Source organism: Pteropus medius, unplaced genomic scaffold (assembly GCF_902729225.1).
Source record: "Pteropus medius unplaced genomic scaffold, Ma_sr-lr_union100, whole genome shotgun sequence".
In the NCBI taxonomy this organism is placed as follows: Eukaryota; Metazoa; Chordata; class Mammalia; order Chiroptera; family Pteropodidae; genus Pteropus; species Pteropus medius.
The window spans coordinates 20177981-20198241 of record NW_024342467.1 but is presented as its reverse complement, the minus strand read 5'-3'; the positions used below and the strand labels follow the sequence as shown (position 1 = coordinate 20198241).

Genomic DNA, 20261 nt, shown 5'->3' with positions numbered 1-20261 from the left:
TCAGAGAGCCCAGCCGCTCGGGTCTGCCCTCCTCCCTCCGCCTCCCTGTGACGGGTCCCTCCACCCCGGCTGCCCGTCCCCATCGCCGCTCACAGAGCAGCTCGGTCTCCTCAGTAGACATCTTCAGGGTCGCCGTCCGATCCACCGTCCACATGTCGGTGAGGACGCCCCCACGTGTGATGTTATTCCTACGCTTAAAATCCTACGAGAACGGCCCCTGGCTTCAGGATGAAGCCCAAATTCTTCAAAAGGCCCCATTTCCCCCAATCGCCCTTTCCTCCCCAAGCACCCTCCTCGCTGCCCGGCCCCGCCACACGCTCGCATTCTCAGCTCCAGCTACCCTGGGAAGCCTGCCACGACCTAAAGATGCCACCCTTTCACTGGCCATTGCGCTTTCTCCTCTCTTTCATCCGAAGCCTCCTCCCTCCTCTTCCCCTCTGGCTGACTGACTCGGCTGGCAGCTTACGAGTTGCTTCTGCCAGCAGCTCTCTTTAAGCCTCCCTGCTCATACTCGAGAGCTGACCTCCCATCAACTTGTTAATACCTGTGTGCTCTCTGCGTCCGCCTATCATGGTTCTGTTCGTACTTACCTGCTCACTCGTATTTCTGCTTCGTACTTACCTGCTCACTTGTATTTCTCCCTACTAAACTCAAAGTGGCTCGGTGGAGGGATTACTTTTGGTGCCCTACTACATTCCAGCGCCAGCACAGAAATCGACATAGAGTAGACATGCAACAAATCTTTACTGAACCAATTAATTTATCGTTTAACCACGTAGACTTTCATTCCTGCAGGAAATCAAGTCTATACCTCACAAAACGGAAAAGAGAAATTACATAGAGATTACTTACTAGAAAACCTCTTTCTTCAACACTTGAATTTACTTGACATTTTATTTTTAAATAAATATGACCTTCCAGGGGAGATAAAAAGGGCACCTGCGAAGAAAAACGGTTGCAAAACAGTTTCAAAGAGTGGTTTTTCTTGATAAAATGTGTCCATCATAAATAGGAAATATTACATCTTAAAAACACACTGTTTTCTAAAGCTAGAATATAAAATAGGTGGCCGACGAGCCACTGGTTCCTTAGCAATAAATGCTTTCAAAGAACACATTTGTTCAAGGTAGGGCTTGATAAAAACAAAGCCCTAAGTCTCGAGTTAACGTGATAAAGGAAACCCAGATTTAAGAAGAGAATACAAGTGCTTATCCACTCTTCATTAACAGAATATATTCCAAAGAAGACTGGATAAACAAACTGAAATATAACACAACAGTACTCAGTAATAAATAACAGTGAATTGCAGAATTAAAGAGTCGATCTTAAAATTTGCATGGGATTGCAAGAGGCCCCAACCAACCAAAACAGTCTTGAAAAAGAAAATCAAAGTTGGAAGAATCACCTTTCCCAATTTCAGAACTTAATCCAAAGCTACAGTAATCAAAATAGTGTGGTAATGGCATTAAGGATAGATGTATAGACCACAGGAATAGACTTGAGTCCATAAATAAACCAACACATCCACGGCCAATTGATTTTCGGCAGGGTACCAAGACCATTCAATGAGGGAAGAGCAATCTTTTCAGCAGATGGTGCTGGGAAACTGAATAATCTCATGCAAAAGAGTGAAGATGAATCCCTACCTCGTAGTATATACAAAAACGAACTCAAAATGGATCAGTGACCTAAATATGAGACCTAAAACCAAAGAACACTTAGAAGAAAACAAGGGTTCGTCTTCGATGATCATGGATTTGACAATGGCTTCAGGATGTACCAAAAGCATGAGCAACGAAACAAAAACAATAGATAAATTAGACTTCATTGAAGTTAAAAACTTTTCAGTGCGTAGGTTCCTCAAAAAATTAAAGATAAAACTACCATATAATTAAACAATCCCACTTCTGGGAATGTATCCAAAAAAACTGAAATCAGATTCTTAAGACATATTTGTACCCCCATGCTCACTGTAGCATTTTTCACAGTAGCCAAGAGGTGAAAACTACCTAAATGTCCATCAATATATGAATGGATAAAGAAAATATGGTATAGTCTCCCTTCTTCCCACTTTTGAATATTAAAACTACCCTGGGCCACCCAGATCCTCTTCTCAGAGTCTGAAGTTTGTCTTTTAGGCTCCGAGGCTCCCCTGTGTACCTCTTCTGTGTGTCCTATCCCACAGCCCCACACTTCTGATCTTCGAGGTCAACTATTGTGTTGTTTTTCATGTCTGTTCCTATATCCTTCTGCCAAATAATAACCAGGGATTTAATAAATGTTTACTTAAAGAACACTGTGTGGCCAAATAAATACCCAGACTTCTCCTATTGAAAAAAAAAAGAATATGTGGTACATACATACAAAAAAAAAATTATTCAGCCATTAAAAAAGGAAGGAAATTTTGTCAAATGCTACAACATGGATAAATGTGAAGGACATGATGCTAAGAGAAATAAGCCGGGTCGCAGAAGAACAATTACTGCATGACTCCACTTATAAGATATATCTAAAGTAGCTAAACTCATAAAAACAGAAGATAGAATGGTGGTTGCCAGGGGCAATTTAAAAAACAAAACAAAACTAAACTAAACTAAACAGGCCATGAGCCAGATTTAACCTGTGGGCTGTAAGTTTGTCTGCTCTTGTGGTACTCTACACCTAACCATATTAATATTGCATTAAATGTAAACGGCCTAAACACTCCAATGAAAAGACGGAGGACTAACAGACTGAATAACAAAATTTGTTTATACACAAATCTGACATATAGGGACACAAACAGATTGAGAATAAAGGATGGAAAAGATATAACATACAAACAGTAATCATAAGAAAGCTGTTGTAGCTATTAATACCAGACAAAATAGACATTAAGATAAAGAAGATTATCAGAAATAAAGTGAACAATTCATCAAGATATAATATGCACCCAATAGCATAATTTTAAAATACATGAAACATAAACAGACAAAACAAAAATAAAGTGCTTAAATTGAGATCCTGCTGGTCTTACTAGTTGAAAGTTTGGGGGATTGATATTTTCTTCCAAATAAAATCATGCCTTCTATCTAGCATCGAAAACATTCACACAACAGAGTACACATTATGAAGTTGTACACCTGAAATTTATACAGTGTTATCAACCAATGTTACCCCAATAAATTTTAAAAATATTTTTAAAAATTAAAAAAATTCATATACTTTTAAATAAATCATTATCAACATATTCATAGTGAAGACACTGCATGTCAAAAGTTATCTTTTAAATTACAAAAGCTGCTTAAGTATATCTGATAATTTTAAATGATTTCAAATTTGAATTAAAGATTACAACAAACAGTAAGAAAAAATTCAGTTGCAGAGGATGCAGCCTTAGAGTAAAATGGCAACAGACATATATTTAAAGTGATGTCCCTTCTCGGTCAAGACAAAAAGAATGACATTACTGTCATTCCTGCTGCCCAGTGAAAAAGAATGATCTTATTTCAGTCTAAATCTAAAAATTTGTACTGTAAAGTCAATTTCCAAAAAATTTAATCTTCCAACACAATAAAGATAAGTTAAAGGAAGAATTCTTGACCAAAAAAATATAGATTTCAATAGACTGATTCCATGATACAAACCTCCAAGTTTCTGAATCTAAGGGGCATCATAATGTAGAATCAAAACATCAGATGCCTGGTTACCATCGTTTATTATAAACTCCCCTGCTTGTCCTCTTCCATACTGTCAGTTTTAAGTTCCTCGGGCTCCCAAGGCTAATTAATAGAATTCACTGTTTAGCTCGAAGAAGGCTGCTAGTACAAAGAATCTCAAAAAGATGAGAAGAAAATGTTCCCTTTTACCCTACAGCTGCGATAGGTAGACAAGATTCTTGGTTGGAAGCTTGTCCTAATAAAATGAATTGAGAATATTCACAAAAGAGGCAATGTTGCTGCCCACTGTTGAATGTGGCTACCTGTGATCCTATTGTTTTCTGTTTAACAAAAGGGTCTTTTAAGATAGCTGCACTTCAAAGATTACTGTTAAGAGCTGTAAAATGTCACCTGTAACCAGGGTGACTATGGAATTTTTTATACACTAGGATATTTCTGAGAGAGGGGGATCCCGTTAATAATTGTGCCAGGCCGACGGGCATAAACCCCTCTCCCTATGACCTCGAAATTCTACAATGCTACTCGTTCCACTTCGTAATTGTTTGCCCTGATACTATTTAAATTGACGTCTCTATTTCCTGGAAGTAGAAATACATGTGAGGTTTCTTTAAGTCAGAAGATGAGCTGTGGGATGCCCTTCTTCCTTTGTCCATAAACACATAGTAAAACCTATGACTACTCTGGATTCTCTATTCAAAGAAAAGATTTGAGAGTCTGCAAACTCATTGTGACTCGATTTAAATTCCAGGATGCCGGTCTTTACATCGGCTCTCTATAAACCTGAAATAACAAGGCAATCTGCTGTCAGTGGTGTCTTAAAATGGCAGAGCAGAGTCTGAGTTAACCTCAAAAGACATTCCATTCTGAAGATCTCAGCGATAATCCTTGCGACTGGTGTATCATTGGTCCAGGCACCAGGAAAATAAGCAAACGCTCCCCTTACCAGTGTTATCCAGTGAGATGGTAAGGTTCGGGAGACTTGTTTACTCTCTCGAAGTTAATTAAGTAGGATTATTATGTGAGTATAAAAAGTCATCCATTTTTACCACCAATTTAAAGGACATCTGAATCTATTTTAAATATTCTTCTTATATCAACTACAAAGTATTGGAACGAATATTTGCTTCCCCCCTGCCCCTCACAAAAGCACATTTGGGACAAATTTTACATCTAAATTGTATTCGACTCAGAAAGAGACTTTAAAGTATTAGATACAACCAATCAAATCTTAATTTGATTTTACACTTAATCATGTGGTTGGCTATGTAAGTTATAATTTCAAAGGAATTATTAAGAGAATAGAAATATCGTAATTTATTTTTAATCTGTGTGACATTTTGAATTAAAATGGCAGCCAAAAAAATTTCAAAAGAGCAAACAATTTATAGTTAACATATGTTAAACATAACTGAAATCTCTTTCATTTTAGAGATTAATGAAATCTCTGACATATGTAGAAGTTGGCTACATGGCAGACAATGAGTAAGGAATACAGTTCACAGAACTACCTACTCCGGTTTCTGTTTATCTAATTTGCAAGTCTCATTTTAATAATTTAAAATAAAATAGTACCATGTAGCATTTTGTAAATTACCATTTCTATATACCCACAAAATGCTTACAACTGATCTCCACAAGGATATTAAAAATCCTTTTAAAAAATCTATAATACATGATTTCATTTAGTACAATTTTAAATGCATTTTAAATTTAAAAATTAACAAAGCATCATCTACATAGCAATATGCTTATTAGACAATTGAGACCAAAAAAGTTTTCTACTTAAAACATCACCAATAGCTCTTTCGATATATGGGAGTTAAACAATTTTGAATAAATTTAAGTTTTAGACATAGTTGTAACTTGGTATTTTAGTACCCAGAAAATCAATGTGCAAGTGACTATAGAATCTTGAAGAATTATAACATGAAAGATGAACATAGGAGAAAAGCCCAAATACCAAACATGCACGAAGATGCCCAACTACAAGTAAAGATGCCCAACTACAAGAGTCTAAAGAAAGAGTAGTTCAAAATGAAGAAGATTTACAAGAGTGGTTAGTGAAACAAAAACATATGGGCCAAAATTTAAGGATAGATTTTTAAGCTCGTTAGTTTTAAGCAAAGAAAATATGGCAACCTTTTCCTGGAACAAATAGCTCAGTAGCTCTCGCTCTTTTACATCATAATTTATCTAAGACAGACAAAATGAAAGACAAAAACAAAAAAAAAACAAACAAAAAAACCCAGCATCACTCAATTTGTTAAACTAGCTGAATCACTTAAAAAAAAAGTACATGAATTTTTCTAAACTAGCATGTTAAAATACATTTGTGCATTAACAATAATCAAAATTTCATATATAATCTGTTTTTTTCTATCAACCAAAAGAAAAAATTCCATGTTCCATGGAATTTTAAAGTTAGATTGTTTTCATGTAACCTAATATTCCATACTCAGAAAACAATATCCCAGAGAAATGAAGTGGCTTTGCTTAATGTTAAAGAGGAAATTACTAGCAAGGCAAACATTAGAAACCAGGCCTCCTAATTTTTATACTTCTTCATCTCTATATTCTGACTACAAAAATCTCGTCATATTTAAATATACCTCTGTCATATAAAGCAAGAGTCAACGCAAGGACTAAAGTTTGCCTCTAATTCTCTCACTCCTTAAAATGGTCTTGTTAGCTATTGAAAATTTAGTCATATCACATTATGGTGAAAAGCCACTCGATAGTGATATTCTGCAGATCTGAATGTTGAAGCTTTAAACGTGGGAAAGTGTGGGAAGGAAATCTCTTAGATTCATGAGTACTTTTCTAAGAAATTAGTTTATCTTTCCCTATCTTGTCAAAACTAAATTTATAAAATACTACTCATTTCAAAATATTGGTTCAAATAGACAAGTGACTATGTTTAAAACTGTAAGCTTAATATCTACATGCAAGAAGTAATACTTCCTCCAGTTATAAAAATAGGCATTGGGATGTAAAGTATAGCATAGGGAATGTAGTCAATATCGTAATAACTCTGTATAGACTTATCAGGGTGACCATTCTATAAGTTTTATAAATGTCTAATCAGCATGTTACACACATGGAATTAATATAACATCGTATGTCAACTGTAACTGAAGAATTTATAAAAAGAAGTAATACTTATGTGGTCAGAAATGACATTTAGAATAAAGCAGCATACACTACTTTGAGGATTTAACTATTAAAATACATGGCAAAAATACCTCCATTAAAAACACATAACCACGTAGGTAAGCCCATGCCTAGTTAAAATGTACGATTCTAAGAACACATTTACAGCCCCAAATTTCAAATCCTTGAAAGTACTACTGGGGTATTTCCTGGAAGTAGAAAATTTCCTGACCTAATTTTTCTAAAAATAAATAAATAGATCTAGATTACCTTGTCCAGAGCAAATTTAGTGTTTCCTACGGATGACAGGGACAGCATGTGAGACCCGACCAGGGCGAAGTTGCTGGTGCGCACGGCGCTGAGCCCTGCCGGGCTGGCCGTACCTGCAGGGTTCGGGGGAGCGGGGAGACACACGAAGCTCAGTTCAGCGTGCTAAGTCCCTTACCTCGCCCCAGCACGAGATCGAGCTGCCACAGAGAAAAGTGCCTCATCCTCCTCCATTTCCAAGTATGGGGAGAAACGTCGAGTTTCTTAATGAAAGAAAACTGTCAAATATTTCATCTTTAACTAAAGTGAAGTACGGGCAGTCCTTAACATTCAGGATGGATAGGTTTTTGAAGGTGCGTAACCTAAACATGTGGACATAGAATGAATGCAATTTTCCTATAAGTGACTTGAGAGGGCGTCATTGCAGTAGTCTACGATGACGTAATGAGCAGCAGACTGTACTACACACAGCTGTTCCTCATTACTCTCCTGCACCAAGAAGAGACCCAGAGTCCAAAGGAGGTGACTAAAACCAGCTCCACACTAATCTCCTTTGGAAAACAGGCCTAAAGCCATTCTACAAAGGGGCCTTCTTGGCACCCCAGTTCCCAGTGAACAGAAAGATGCTTTTCTGACATGTTCCAATGCCAGGTACGCTCAGCAAAGTTAAAAGAAGTCAGCTCCACAGTGTGGCCAGCACAAAACAAACCTACAGAACAACAGACGCTAGGGTGAAGAGTAATGCTATCTGCTGCTGCTGTCAAGTGACGAGGTATCTTACGTGTCACTCCTGCTAGAGCCTGAATGATGTCATGACTGCTAGCCTGCAGTGGTATGGGATGAAGGTGCAACCAGACAGTATGCTAGGCTGGCCAGTAATCTTACATGTTACTAAAAACCATATACAAAATGTCATTCAAAGACGACTAAGCTAAACACTCCTAAATCAAGATGGCTATACGTTTAAGTCTGCAATTGCTTAGTTCTTTTCCTTATTCCAGTGATTCAAATGGTTTCAGATCCACTCACCTGAAGAATGAAGGGCACTTTTCTAAAAGAAGGTGTAAAGAAGAAACACAAGTTATTTCCTTTACTGATACACAGATTTAAATACCAAATACAAAACTCTACTACTGCAAGAACTACATTTCAGAAAACATTATTTTTCCTATGTAAATATCAGAGATTTTCCCTCCATTAGTAAATTTTAAAGATTTCCAAAGTGCTAAGGGTTTAGAAATGGTGAACCAATTTACAATCATATGTGTAAGGTAAAGATCTCTCAAGGAAGCCTAGTTTTTAAAAAATTCTACTTACTGTGGTTATAGATGTGAGAAGTCGCTTTGGAGTAATAGCCTAAAAGAAAAGATAACTTAATATATTTCCTATGAAATATAATCCAGAGCTTAAACTTTGAGATATTCCCACATGGAAAATATATTTCCTATGAAATATAATCCAGAGCTTAAACTTTGAGATATTCCCACATGGAAAATAATTCTTAAAAATGAGTATCATAATTGAGTCCTCAATTAAGGCTTAACCCACGCTGTCATTCCTTTTTTTTTTGTTAAAGCTAAATAAAATTCTTTTAAATAATGACCCAGGGAAAGAACAAAAGAGCAAAGACCAAGAAGGAAGGGGACCGAGCAAGAGGTTCTGATCCTGCTGCCTCACTGCTCCGTGCTGGTTTAGGGGTGCTGGCGAGACGAGAGTTCCAAGGAAAGCCTGGAGAAAAGTCTCAAGAGGTAAGAAAAGTTAGCCGCCCAGACAACGTACAGAAAATAGAATTACCCAGCTTGAGTGTACTCATAGTTTATACTCAGGCTCATGATCACTCAACGGAAGTTTACTTTCTGTATTCGCACCTATTAAATGCAATAACTGAAACTGGGGGCATGAAAATGACCCGAAAACTTGATAATCACTAAATATCGCACATAAATTGAAAATGATATGTTATTTCCGATTATAATGTTTTCACTGAGCTTCTTTCATTCTCACCTTGGATTTGTATGCCTTTTTCTTCTTATCGAGTACTGATGGGTCTTTCTTTTGCACCTATACACAAATCCCAAGCATAATTAGCTTAAAATCAGATATCTTTAAGAAAGGTATGCTAATAGTTATTTTACAAACTTTAACTGCTTACCAAGCTGTAAACTTCAATATTTATTTCAAAGTCATTGGACACATCTTGCCTAGAAAAATAAAGCATTAAAACTAAGAATATATCAAATTTGCCATTAAAAATGATGAACTATTTTTTTATAAAAAATAGTGAACTGTCTATTTTTTCTTATAATACAAGACAAATATTTTCTTCAGTGTTTTACAACTCAAAATCTTTAACTATAAAGGTAATTTTTTTAAACTGGATTTTGATTCATTTCAAAATAAATCTGTGACACTAAATATAAATCTTTTCATTGAGATTGAATATTAAGTACATTAAGATTTAAAGCATATGTAAAGAAATTATGGTCCATATTTTGCATATACATATATTTTTAAACACTTCAGAACATTAAACACCTGTAGTCACATGGAAGAAAGGTGCTACCCAGTGGAAGGAAGTATCAGAAACAAAAGTTAAACCAACAAATTGAAAACTGAGTTTATTTCTCCATATAAAAAGAATGAACATATCGCATTTCAAAGATTAATGCCATCTGCACGCTAAGACTGCATTAACTATTAAAAGAAAAATGCGTCTGAGCCATCAAAAGCCTCCTTTACTTACAGAGTAAATGTAGTAGAGAATGTCAGAGCGTCGCCATTAAGAGAATTTGAAGTACTTGCTAACGGTGTGGCTACCAGATTTTCAACTCCTGCTTTTAGTATAATTAAGAAATAGTAATTTGCTGCATCTGCAAAAAGTAATCACATTACATAATAAGCACAAGCAAAATCAGATTCAGATGATCAGCATTCTGACAGACCAAGGAAATAAATACTACAACTGATTGATATAAAATTTAAAATTTTCTAAAATCACAAAAAGGTAAAACATAAGCGGACAGTCGTAATTCTGGAATAAGAATCATCAAGTTCTTTTCCTTATACGTGAATTAAAATGACTTCACTCCAAATCCTTCAATTGCTGCTGACTTTGAATTTTACCTATTGATAGCTAATTCTTTAGCTAATAGTATATACCTCAAAAGGATAAATTATAGTTTGTTATTTCAAAACTGAGATGAAAAACTATATTTCAGTGAAAATTACCAGATAAATTCTAATGAAAACATCAACTATTTCTTCACTATCTGTCATTAAATAACCACATACCAATAGATTTCTGCCCACTCCTCACCAAAATCGGACAACAGCAAGAATTAGAACTTAGGTTACCTTATTCCTATCATAATGCTCCAACTTTTAAAGATTCCATTCTTTACTTTCCCTGCACCTCAGATTCACTTCTCACCTCCTTTCCCTCAAAGAGAATGTTCCACAGAAAAATTTTAAAAAAGCTTAACAAAAAAAAATTATCCAAAACTTAGTAAAACTTTAATTATATTAAGCTTGCTATAAATACCCTGCCCTGTGTTCAGATCCTGGTGCCTAGTCTCCTTTACCCACTTTGCTTCTATATGATTTTTGCTAGAATACATAGTTTTGTTTTGTTTTTATTATTTATGCCTACAGCACCTGGTCTTCCTAGGTGGTCTCCCATCCAAGTACTAACTAGGCCCTGCTTAGCTTCCGAGATCAGACGGGATCAGGCTTGTTCAGGGTGGCATGGCCGTAGACCATGAACCGTGGCTCCTCTGGGGTGCGAACCCAGGACTTTCTGCATGTAAAGCAGACGTGCTAACCGCTACACTATGGACTATGTCCTAGAATACGTAGTTTAGGAAAATTTATTATTCAATCTAGAGGGGCAAAGAGAATAAAATTTCAATACAAGTATCTCCATTGTGATGCTCTTCACTCCCACAACCAGTAACTCAGGACTTATAGAACAAATTCCTATAATGGGATGAATTCTAAAGAAAGTAAAATAAGTTCTTTTAGCCCAATACTTTCCACGATAAAATTAGAGTCAAATGATCCACTATGTCAGGATAACTCATCTTAGAAAAATATTTTATGTTAAAAATGATGTTTACCCGGCCTGACTTTCAGATAAGAGCCATGTCTGTGATCGTGTGGCTCGTAAGCCCACGTATGCGATTTCCCCTCGGTTATTGTTATACACATATCTCTGCAAAAGGAACTGAAGGCTCAGATAAGAGCTTTGCATCGTTACATGTGTTCTACTCATTGGCATTTGCACAGCTTCAATCTAGGAGATGTTCAGAACTTAGCATGATCTAGAAGTGATACAAACAGAAATCACCATACCTGGTTTCTGAACGGTGCTGCAGACAAAATCTGCTTTTAGAGGCAAGCGGATTTCTGACAAAGTAACTGATCCTTTGGATGGGACAAATTCACTTTGGGCTATGGGACCAGCCTTATTCTTCCTCTGAGGCCCTTCATTCTTCAGCTTATTCAGGTCATCGAGCAAAAGTGTTCTCTTCTCAGCTATATAAAAATATGCAAGTTAATATTTAAAATATTAAGACTGTAACTGTTTCTAAGAGACCAATTCGAGAAAATGTGCTGATGTAACAACTGTACCTAAGACCAAAGACGAAATCAGTCACATTTTTTTTATATAAACAGGTAGTAGGTAGTTGGGGAAAACCTTAATTGCTCATTTGTTCACCAAGTCCTTATAATTCAATGCTTCAACTTTTGGTCAGTTTTCTTGTGTGGTATACTCTCTCCACCCTAATGTGCCCTGTCAACCATCACCACACACACACACACACCAAAATTCACGTACTTTTCAAGCTATATGCAGATAGATAGGTACAGGGATAGTGTGTGTGTGTACGTGTACGTATGTATAAATATATTCATTCTTAGCATACTCTTTACAACTATATTCCTTCAAATGCATTCCAGTTTCTTTCACCTGTTCATGTCAACTCCATCTTATCTGACGTGTAGAATTGTCACGAACCTTGTAAGAAACAAAAAATAGACTAACCGAAACAGATGACTGGAAAAGCCTTTTGCTCTAAAATTAGATTTCTGGATATACTAGATAAAATGAGTTTTTCCTGGTTTAAAATTGTGTTGGAATTATTTCAGGTGTGTCACACATACTCGCAATTAGAAGCAGCCTTTCTGCTTCGGCTTCTTCCAGGGACCCTTTTCCGTGCTCTTCATCAACACAGCAGTTAAGAGCCTGGCTAGTTTGATAGATCACTGTCTGCTGCAAATTTATTTCATTATTGAGTTCCTGGCAAAAACAATGAGAGGAGGAAAAAACGCACTTTTTAATTAACTAATCCAACTGGATACCTTTCAAAATTTCCAGAGAGTAAAGTCAAAATGTTATAATTTCATTGTTCAAGTTTCTAGATTATGCACCAAAAACATTTAATATGCTGTAAAAATTGCACTATAAACATTCTTCCTTATGAAAAGACTTTCAACTCATACTTACTAAAATTATAATTGGGACTATGTCTAACAAAGTAGAGACATAGAAATTATCTGATTCACTTTCTTTAAATTACATGTATGTTGTAATTTTTTAAATGTTTTCCTTAGCATAAAGGAACTTCTAAGAGCAAAATCAATTTCACAGTTTACCATCATGTAATTTATAGTTATACTTTAAAGACATTTATGAGAAACATGTTTAAGAATAAATAACTCAACAATATTAAATAAGTTTCTTCCAACTTTTCTAGTAAAGAGGACCTTTCTCATATTAAACTGAATTCAAGGGCAATTATGGAGCTCCTATGTGTCAGACGCTGCTCCAGTCACTTAGGGCACAGGAACAAATAAAGATGGGCCCTTTTCCTCAAGGAGCTCGGTCCAAATCCTCTTTCCACAGAAGTACACACCTGCATTTTCTGTTTGATGTTAACTTGACGAGGCAAAGCATTCTTCTCTTCGGTATTCTTTTTTCTCTCCAATTTTGAAGAAACGTCTTCCTTCCGAACAATCACCTGCTTTATTGAAGGACGATCTACTTCTTTGATTCTTTGAGATCTATATGCATCGATGCTTCAGGAAACAAGTTATATTCTACTAAAAATCCAGCAATAAGCGATATCCTTTATTGAACATTTCAGCAGAATTCGATACTGATATCAAAAAGTATCAGCAGAACACTTCACCAGAATGGGAAAATGCCATGGGTGAAAGACAGGCTGATAAAAGTTATTCCAAAGTTTTATACAGGTTAATTATTAATTATGCTATAATCGTAAATAACGCATCCATCTACACCGTGACCCTTAAGTGAGTGAATGCCTTCCCAAAACATTCTTACCTGTAAAGAAGATCACGATCTTCAGAACCAATACTGTCACCAGACTCAGCCCGAGGGACACGGGGTCTCTGGAATTTTCCTGGTTTTGGACTCTCATCACTTATGCCAGCGTCCTTCAATTCCAGTCTAGGTGAGGAAACTAAACTCTGCAGGGAAGCATGTCAGACGTTAGTAGGTTTTATGGATTACACTGATCCTCAATCAAAATTCTGAGGAATTGAAGGAATTCTTCTCTATTATTTGGAAAAAAATAAAGAATAAGTTCACTGACTCATCAGAAAAACAAGACAAACTAAAATAAGTTCCCAAAAAGTAAATGAATAAGTAAAAGTCGAAAGCTAAAACCTACACTTGTAACCCTTTTCAAAAATATTTCTAATTGAATCAATTTCCAAACAAAGCTGCAGTTATCAATTTAGGGTGATAGCTAAGAATATAGCTAGCTCTCATAAATGTTAGTTATTTGTCTGGTGCTAAATACTAATATACTAATATGTTTTAATGGTCATACCAACCCCTTGATGTAGGCACTATTTTAATCTCATTTGACAGACGAGGGATCCATGGAAAAAAAGTTAAACCACCTGACCAATAAACATAAGTAAGTGGCAGAGCCAGGATGCGAACTCAAATGCCTGGCCTTTGAAGCCATGACACAGTTTGGATTTTATCTAAGGTCAACAGGAAGCCACTGAAGAATTTTAAGATTGCTTTTAAGAGAATATCAGGTTTGCAAAACCCCCTGCTAAACAGTGCAAACTTTCCAGGCACCTGATAAAACAAAAGGAGACCCCCGAACCACTTAGCTTCTACGCGTCCTGGGCCCGTTTACGTTGAGTCTTTCCTTACCTCTGGACCTACCACACCAACTGTCTGTGCCAGTGGAGCAAGCAGAGACATGGAGGAGATATTCAGTGCGTCTTCCTGTTCTTCGCTGCTTTCTGCTTCTGCTTGATCCATCTCCTCTTGGCTCCTTTCCACATCTAGTTCACCGGCCTCTAGGACATCACTGAAGATGTCATTAATTACTTTTGAACTATTGATATCATCATCGCCATCCACACTCATCTCAATTTCACGTACCACTTCTGAAAAATATTTCATAAGTAAATACTGTGATTCAAACCTTTAAGAATTAAAGGGATAGCAGAGATCTAACATTCATGTACTCACTAAATAGGAAAAACGGCCGTAAGAAAAAGCACCTCCTAAATATAAATAAATAAATAAAATATACTAATATATAAAAGCAAAATAATTTTCAAAGTTCCAGTAACATTTTCTAAGCAATAAAAGTAAAAATTCTCAAAAGCTGATTCAATGCTTCGGGTATAAGAAAAAATATAAAGTAAAAACTCAAATTGTAGGGTAACAGCCCAAAGCTTCAGACTTACAAAAATATGTTCTTTCAAATAACTTTTCCTATTGTTGGAGCTGCCCTTTCACATGGCAGTCGATAACAGCGACATGCGGGCATCACTTAGCACAGGATTCACAAATAACTTCAAGGGCCACGAATTCCCCCTACAGTATACACAGGGCATGGAAGGGCACAGTTCCTTTCCCCAGGAAGGCTGAGTGACAGCCTTCACAAGAGTCTCACAGGGGTCTGTGACCCTAAGATGACTGTACTATATCTCTGTGGAAGCTAGAGTATTTCTTAGGCAAAGAAAAGAGGGAGAGAGTATTATAAAAGCACAAGCCATTTAGAAATATAGAATGCTGTATATTTGAATATGTGCTTCCACCAATATATTATTTCTCATAAAGTGTCCGGTGTTAATAAAAAATAAAGAAGAAAAACCAACCTGTCTGTTGCTCAATCTTTGGGTCTGATGTTACTTTTAAAGACTTTTCCTCTTCTAAAAACAATGTTATTTTCAAAGGGCTAGACTTCATCATTTCACATTCAGTGAAACCTAAAAAGTTTTTAAGAAAAAACATATTAATATATGTAAGAGCCTAGAATATTTTTAGTTAAGGAAGGATTCTTATGTATCTTTTTTTCTGATTATAAAATTGCATTTCAAACTTAGAAATGTACAGAGAATCCCCCAAAACACCTGCCCTCTCTTATCTTTCCCATCTCTCTCTTTCTCCATACCCAGAGAAAGGGACATCTGTATTACTAGGTTGTTTGTTCTTCCAATTAACCCCATGTGTACACGTGTGCATATCCTTTTATCAGGAGACGATCATACTTACATACTATTCTGAAATCTGTTTTTCACTTTTTAAAAAAAGTGTCAATAAAAACATTTAATAAACTAGCAATAGAAGGAACTACCTCAACATAATAAAGGCCATACAGAAAAAGCCCAAAGCTAACATTATACTCAATGTGAAAAACTAGAAGCTTTTCCTCTAAGATCAGAAATAAGACAAAGATACCCAGTCTCACCACTTGTATTGAACAAAGCTTTGGAAGTCCCAGTCAGAGCAACAGGCAAGAAGAAAAAAAAAAAGGATTCAAATTTTAAAAGAGGTAAAATTACCTTTGTTTACAGACGACATTCCCTTAAATATAGACAACTCTAAATATTACACACACACACACACACACACACACACAAAGTATTAAAATAAACAAATTCAGCAAAGATGCAGGATACAAAATCAACACACAAAAATCAGTTGCCTGTCTATACACTACCAATGAACAATATGAAAAGGAAATTTTAAAAATAATTCTATGTATAATAGCATCAAAAAGAATGAAATATTTAGGAATAAATCTAACCAAAGAGGTGACAGAAATGTACATTGAACACTACAAACATTGATGAAAGACATTAAAAAGACAGGTAGATGGAAACATAACCCATGTTCATGTATTGGAAGACCTAATATTGTTAAGATGTCAGTCCTACCCAAAGCGATCTATAGATTCAGCACAATTCCTATCAAAATCCCAATGGCATTTTTGGAGAAATAGAAAAGCCCATGCTAAAATTCACATGGAACTTCAAGAGACCCTGAATATCCAAAATAATTTTGAAAAAGAATAAAGTTAAAAGACCAACATTTTCTGATTCTAAAACATATAACAAAGGTATAGTAATCAAAACAGTACGGCATTAGCACAAACACAGACATATAGAGAAATGGAATTGAATAGAGAGCCCAGAAATAAAACCTCACACATATGGTCAAATGATCTTTGATAAGGCTGTCAGGATGATTCATAGAGAAAAAACAGTCTCTTTAGCAAATGATGTTAGGAAAACTGGATATCTACGTACAAAAGAATAAAGTTGGACCCTTATCTGACACCTTACACAAAAATCAACTCAAAATGGATTAAAGACCTAAATGTAACACTCAAAACTATAAATCTCCTAGGAAAAAAAAACAAAAAAACAAAAAAAAACAGAGAAAAGGCTTCATGATGATGGATTTGGCAATAATTTCTTGAGTGTGACACCAAAAGCACAGGCAACAAAAGCAAAAATAGACAAAGGGCACTATGTCAACCTTAACAACTTTTGTGTAGCAAAAGGACAACGGGACAATACTTACAAACCATACATCTGTTAAGGGATTAATATTCAGAATATATAAAGAACTCCTAAAATCAACAACAAAAATTTCAAATAACCTGATGAAAAAATGGGTGAAGGACTAATAAACAGAATAGACATTTCTCCAAAGATAATATACAAATAGCCAACAAGCACATGAAAAGATGCTCAATATCACTAATCATAAGAGAAATGCGAATCAGAATCACAATGATCTATCACCTCACACCCATGAGGGTGGCTACTATCAAAAAAATAAAATAACAGGTGTTGGCACGGATGTGGAAAAACTGGAACCCTTGTACACTGTTGGTGAGATTGTAAAATGATGTAACCACTATGGGAAACAGTATGATGGTTCCTTAAAACATTAAAAATAGAACTACTATATGATCCAGCAATCCCACTTCCGGGTTGATATCCAAAAGAAAAAAAAAAATTGAAAGCAGGGTCTCAGAGACATATTCGTACATCCACGTTCATTGCAGCACTATTCACAATAGGCAAGAGGTGGAAAGAACCCATATGTCCAATGACAGGTATCGAATAAATAAAATGTGGCCTATATACATAATGGAGCATCATTTGGTCTTAAAGAAGAAGGAAATTCTGTTGCATGCTACAACATGGATGAACCTTGGGGACATTATGCTAAATTCATCAAGTTGGTCTTGAAAAGATAAATGCTGCATGTTGCACTTATATGAGGTACCAAAATAATCGAATTCACAGAAACAGAAAGCAGAGTGGTGATTACCAGGGCCGAGGAGAGGGGGATGGAAAGTTGTTGTTTCATGAGTATAGAGTTTCAGTTTTGCAGGTCGAAAAAGCTCTGAAATCTGTTCCACAACAATGTGAATGTACTTAACACTATTGAACTGTGCACTTAAAAATTAAGACGGTTAAGCTTTAGTAATATGCTTTTTACCACAATTTTAAAATAATTTTTTAAGTGTCTATGATATACTAAATATCATTACAAACAGTTATCTTATTCATTTAAGTAGTTACATAATATTTGATTACATGAATTTAGCACAATTTATTTAAATAGTTTTGTACTGATGGACATTTAAGTCATTTAAATCTTATTATTATTAAAACGGTGCCTTTATAACCTCTGTACAGAGTACATCTTTGCACACTAGTTCTAGTAATTCGACTTACGAACACTTGCAAAAGAGCTGAATTAAAGAGCATGCACACATTCAAACTGTAGTAATTTACACTCTCATCAAAGGATGAAATCTCACTCTGGAAAGAGAACTAAGAAGCATACTGGATGGCCAGAAATGAATTAGTGATTGGAAATGAAGAAATGATTCTGTCTTTTTACACTTTTACACAGAGCAGCATTTCTGACTTCTAATCCAATTCCCAAAATGACAGTAGACTGAAATCTCTGTGTTTAAGTGAAGTAGAAACAAAACGCTCACCTGTGGATTCTGTGCTGGAAGGTTTTGCTGGTGTCTGATTTTCCGGCACCTTTTCCGTTACTGGAAGCAATGGCGTGTTTGAAACAACTTTGTGTTCTTTGAGGGGAGTGCTCTGACAGCGAATTTCCTGCAAAAAGCAAATGAAGAGAGAAATTTTAAGTCTCAAAACTATAGACTGTCTTTTTACACGTTATTAAATGAAACGAGGGTCATTATTCTATATGAGCTTCCTCAGAACAAAAGAGAGAGCGTGTGTGAAATGGCCCAGCCGTGTTTGGAACACAAGCCCTCCGGGCTAGTTCACCGTCTTGGTGATTTCAGTGTGTAAAACCATCGAGAGAACAGGAGGCAAGAGAGGAGGAGATTTTGCTTTAGATCAACCAACTCAAGTGAAAGTGCTCAAAACGAAAAACAATCCCCCATGTCACCTACCACATCCCACACCCAGAAAATCTAGTGACAGTTCATGCCTCAGGATTCCACTGAACAGATGTGCAAAATGCCAAAAACAAACAAACCAAAAAAAAAAACAAAAAAGACAATGAAGGACAAAACCAGGTCAGAAGGATAAAAAAATCCCGTATCTGAGTCTTTTTAAATAACTGACAAGGTTATGGAAGAGAAATATTCATTGTTTTGTTTCTTTTTGAAAAGGCTTTATGATTAAAGCAGAAGTAGAAATAAACAAATGAGAGTAAGAATAGGAGTAACAGCAGCTAATACTTACACACAGCGGGTAACTGGCTCCACCAGTTTACAAGCCAGGCATTCCTGTTCCAGAGCTAGGTCCAGACCGCATTGCCTCTCATGTTAGAAGCCGCTTTTGACGCACAAAGGCCAGGCAAACTGGCAAAAGCTGCGCTGCAGGCCGTTTTAGGGTTGGGCCAGCAGTTTGAGAAGCGGCAGAAAGCAGGGCAAGTGCATTTCAGAAGTGAGAAGAAGGGGCTGAGCACACCTTGAGAGTAAAAAGCTTTTGTGCTTTGTATGCGACAGGCACTTGCACGTTTGATGGGTGAATGAAATGACTGGCAAGGCAAATAAACTCACCGAGCCCCACGCCCTCGTACTGCGGACCGCGCCCAGGAATAGCACAGCGGCCGAAGGAGAAGGCCCTGCGGTCAGCAGGCCTGGTTAGAACCCCTGGCTCCCCACTCACCAGCTGTGCCACCCTAGGACAAGGGATTTCCCTCCGAGTCTCAGTCTCTGACCCAGGAGAAGGGGGGTTATTACCTACTTACAGAGCTAGCGTGGGGAGCGAATGACATGACGTATTTAAAAGGTGCCCGCCAGAGGCCCTGAGTGGAAAACACCATCTCCCTTCCTCCTTATCACACCGGAAACTGTCCGAATCTGTCCTCGTCAGGGTGCTCTGGAATCAGCCACTCTTACCCCTCCAAAGACTGACCCCGCCCCGTCCATCTTCACCTCCTTCCCATCAACTAGCTCCTTCTCATCAACACTGAAATTCCCTTAAGTCTCTCAGAACAAACAAAACAAATACAAACCGACTCTCACGTCCTCAGCCCTTCCCGGCCACGGCCCCCTGCCTCCCTCCTCCTTAGACACTAACTTCCCAGGGCCGCCCAGGCCCCGGCTCTGCTTCTCCCACAACTGTCCACACCTCACCCTCATCCCACCAACACCCCTCTGGCCACATCACGACAGGCTCGCTTCAAAGCCGGTGGCCTCGGTCCAGTCCGGTCCTCAGTGGACACAGACACTTGACAGTACCGACTGCTCCCTCCTCCTGAAGGCTCTTTCTTCCTTCACCTTTAGTGACACCACTCAACCGTCCGTCTCTTCCTGCCACCTCTTTGGCGGCTCCCTTTGGGGGTACCACAGATGAGATCTGAGACAGGGAGACCCGTGCTCTCCCTGTTAT

The 20261-nt window shown here is 37.0% G+C and overlaps 1 protein-coding gene and 1 pseudogene across 3 annotated transcripts in view; both read right to left on the bottom strand.

Moving 5' to 3' along the window:
• The window catches only part of ANLN (anillin, actin binding protein), a 46744-nt gene that overhangs the window by 8692 nt on the left and 17791 nt on the right, over positions 1 to 20261 (bottom strand). For 2 of the 3 annotated variants that reach the window (XM_039862752.1, XM_039862751.1), the window contains exons 8-22: positions 18380 to 18506; positions 15231 to 15341; positions 14272 to 14510; positions 13423 to 13568; positions 12992 to 13154; positions 12240 to 12375; positions 11427 to 11609; positions 9820 to 9946; positions 9229 to 9277; positions 9081 to 9137; positions 8394 to 8432; positions 8106 to 8127; positions 7080 to 7192; positions 5799 to 5852; positions 853 to 939 (exon numbers count right to left, since the gene is read on the bottom strand). In XM_039862752.1, coding sequence (XP_039718686.1) covers positions 853 to 939; positions 5799 to 5852; positions 7080 to 7192; positions 8106 to 8127; positions 8394 to 8432; positions 9081 to 9137; positions 9229 to 9277; positions 9820 to 9946; positions 11427 to 11609; positions 12240 to 12375; positions 12992 to 13154; positions 13423 to 13568; positions 14272 to 14510; positions 15231 to 15341; positions 18380 to 18506 — 1653 coding nt within the window. The remainder of the gene's footprint in view (positions 1 to 852; positions 940 to 5798; positions 5853 to 7079; positions 7193 to 8105; positions 8128 to 8393; positions 8433 to 9080; positions 9138 to 9228; positions 9278 to 9819; positions 9947 to 11426; positions 11610 to 12239; positions 12376 to 12991; positions 13155 to 13422; positions 13569 to 14271; positions 14511 to 15230; positions 15342 to 18379; positions 18507 to 20261) is intronic. The other variant, XM_039862753.1, reaches the window with a different exon arrangement.
• Positions 10719 to 10832, bottom strand: LOC120602577 (uncharacterized; annotated as a pseudogene).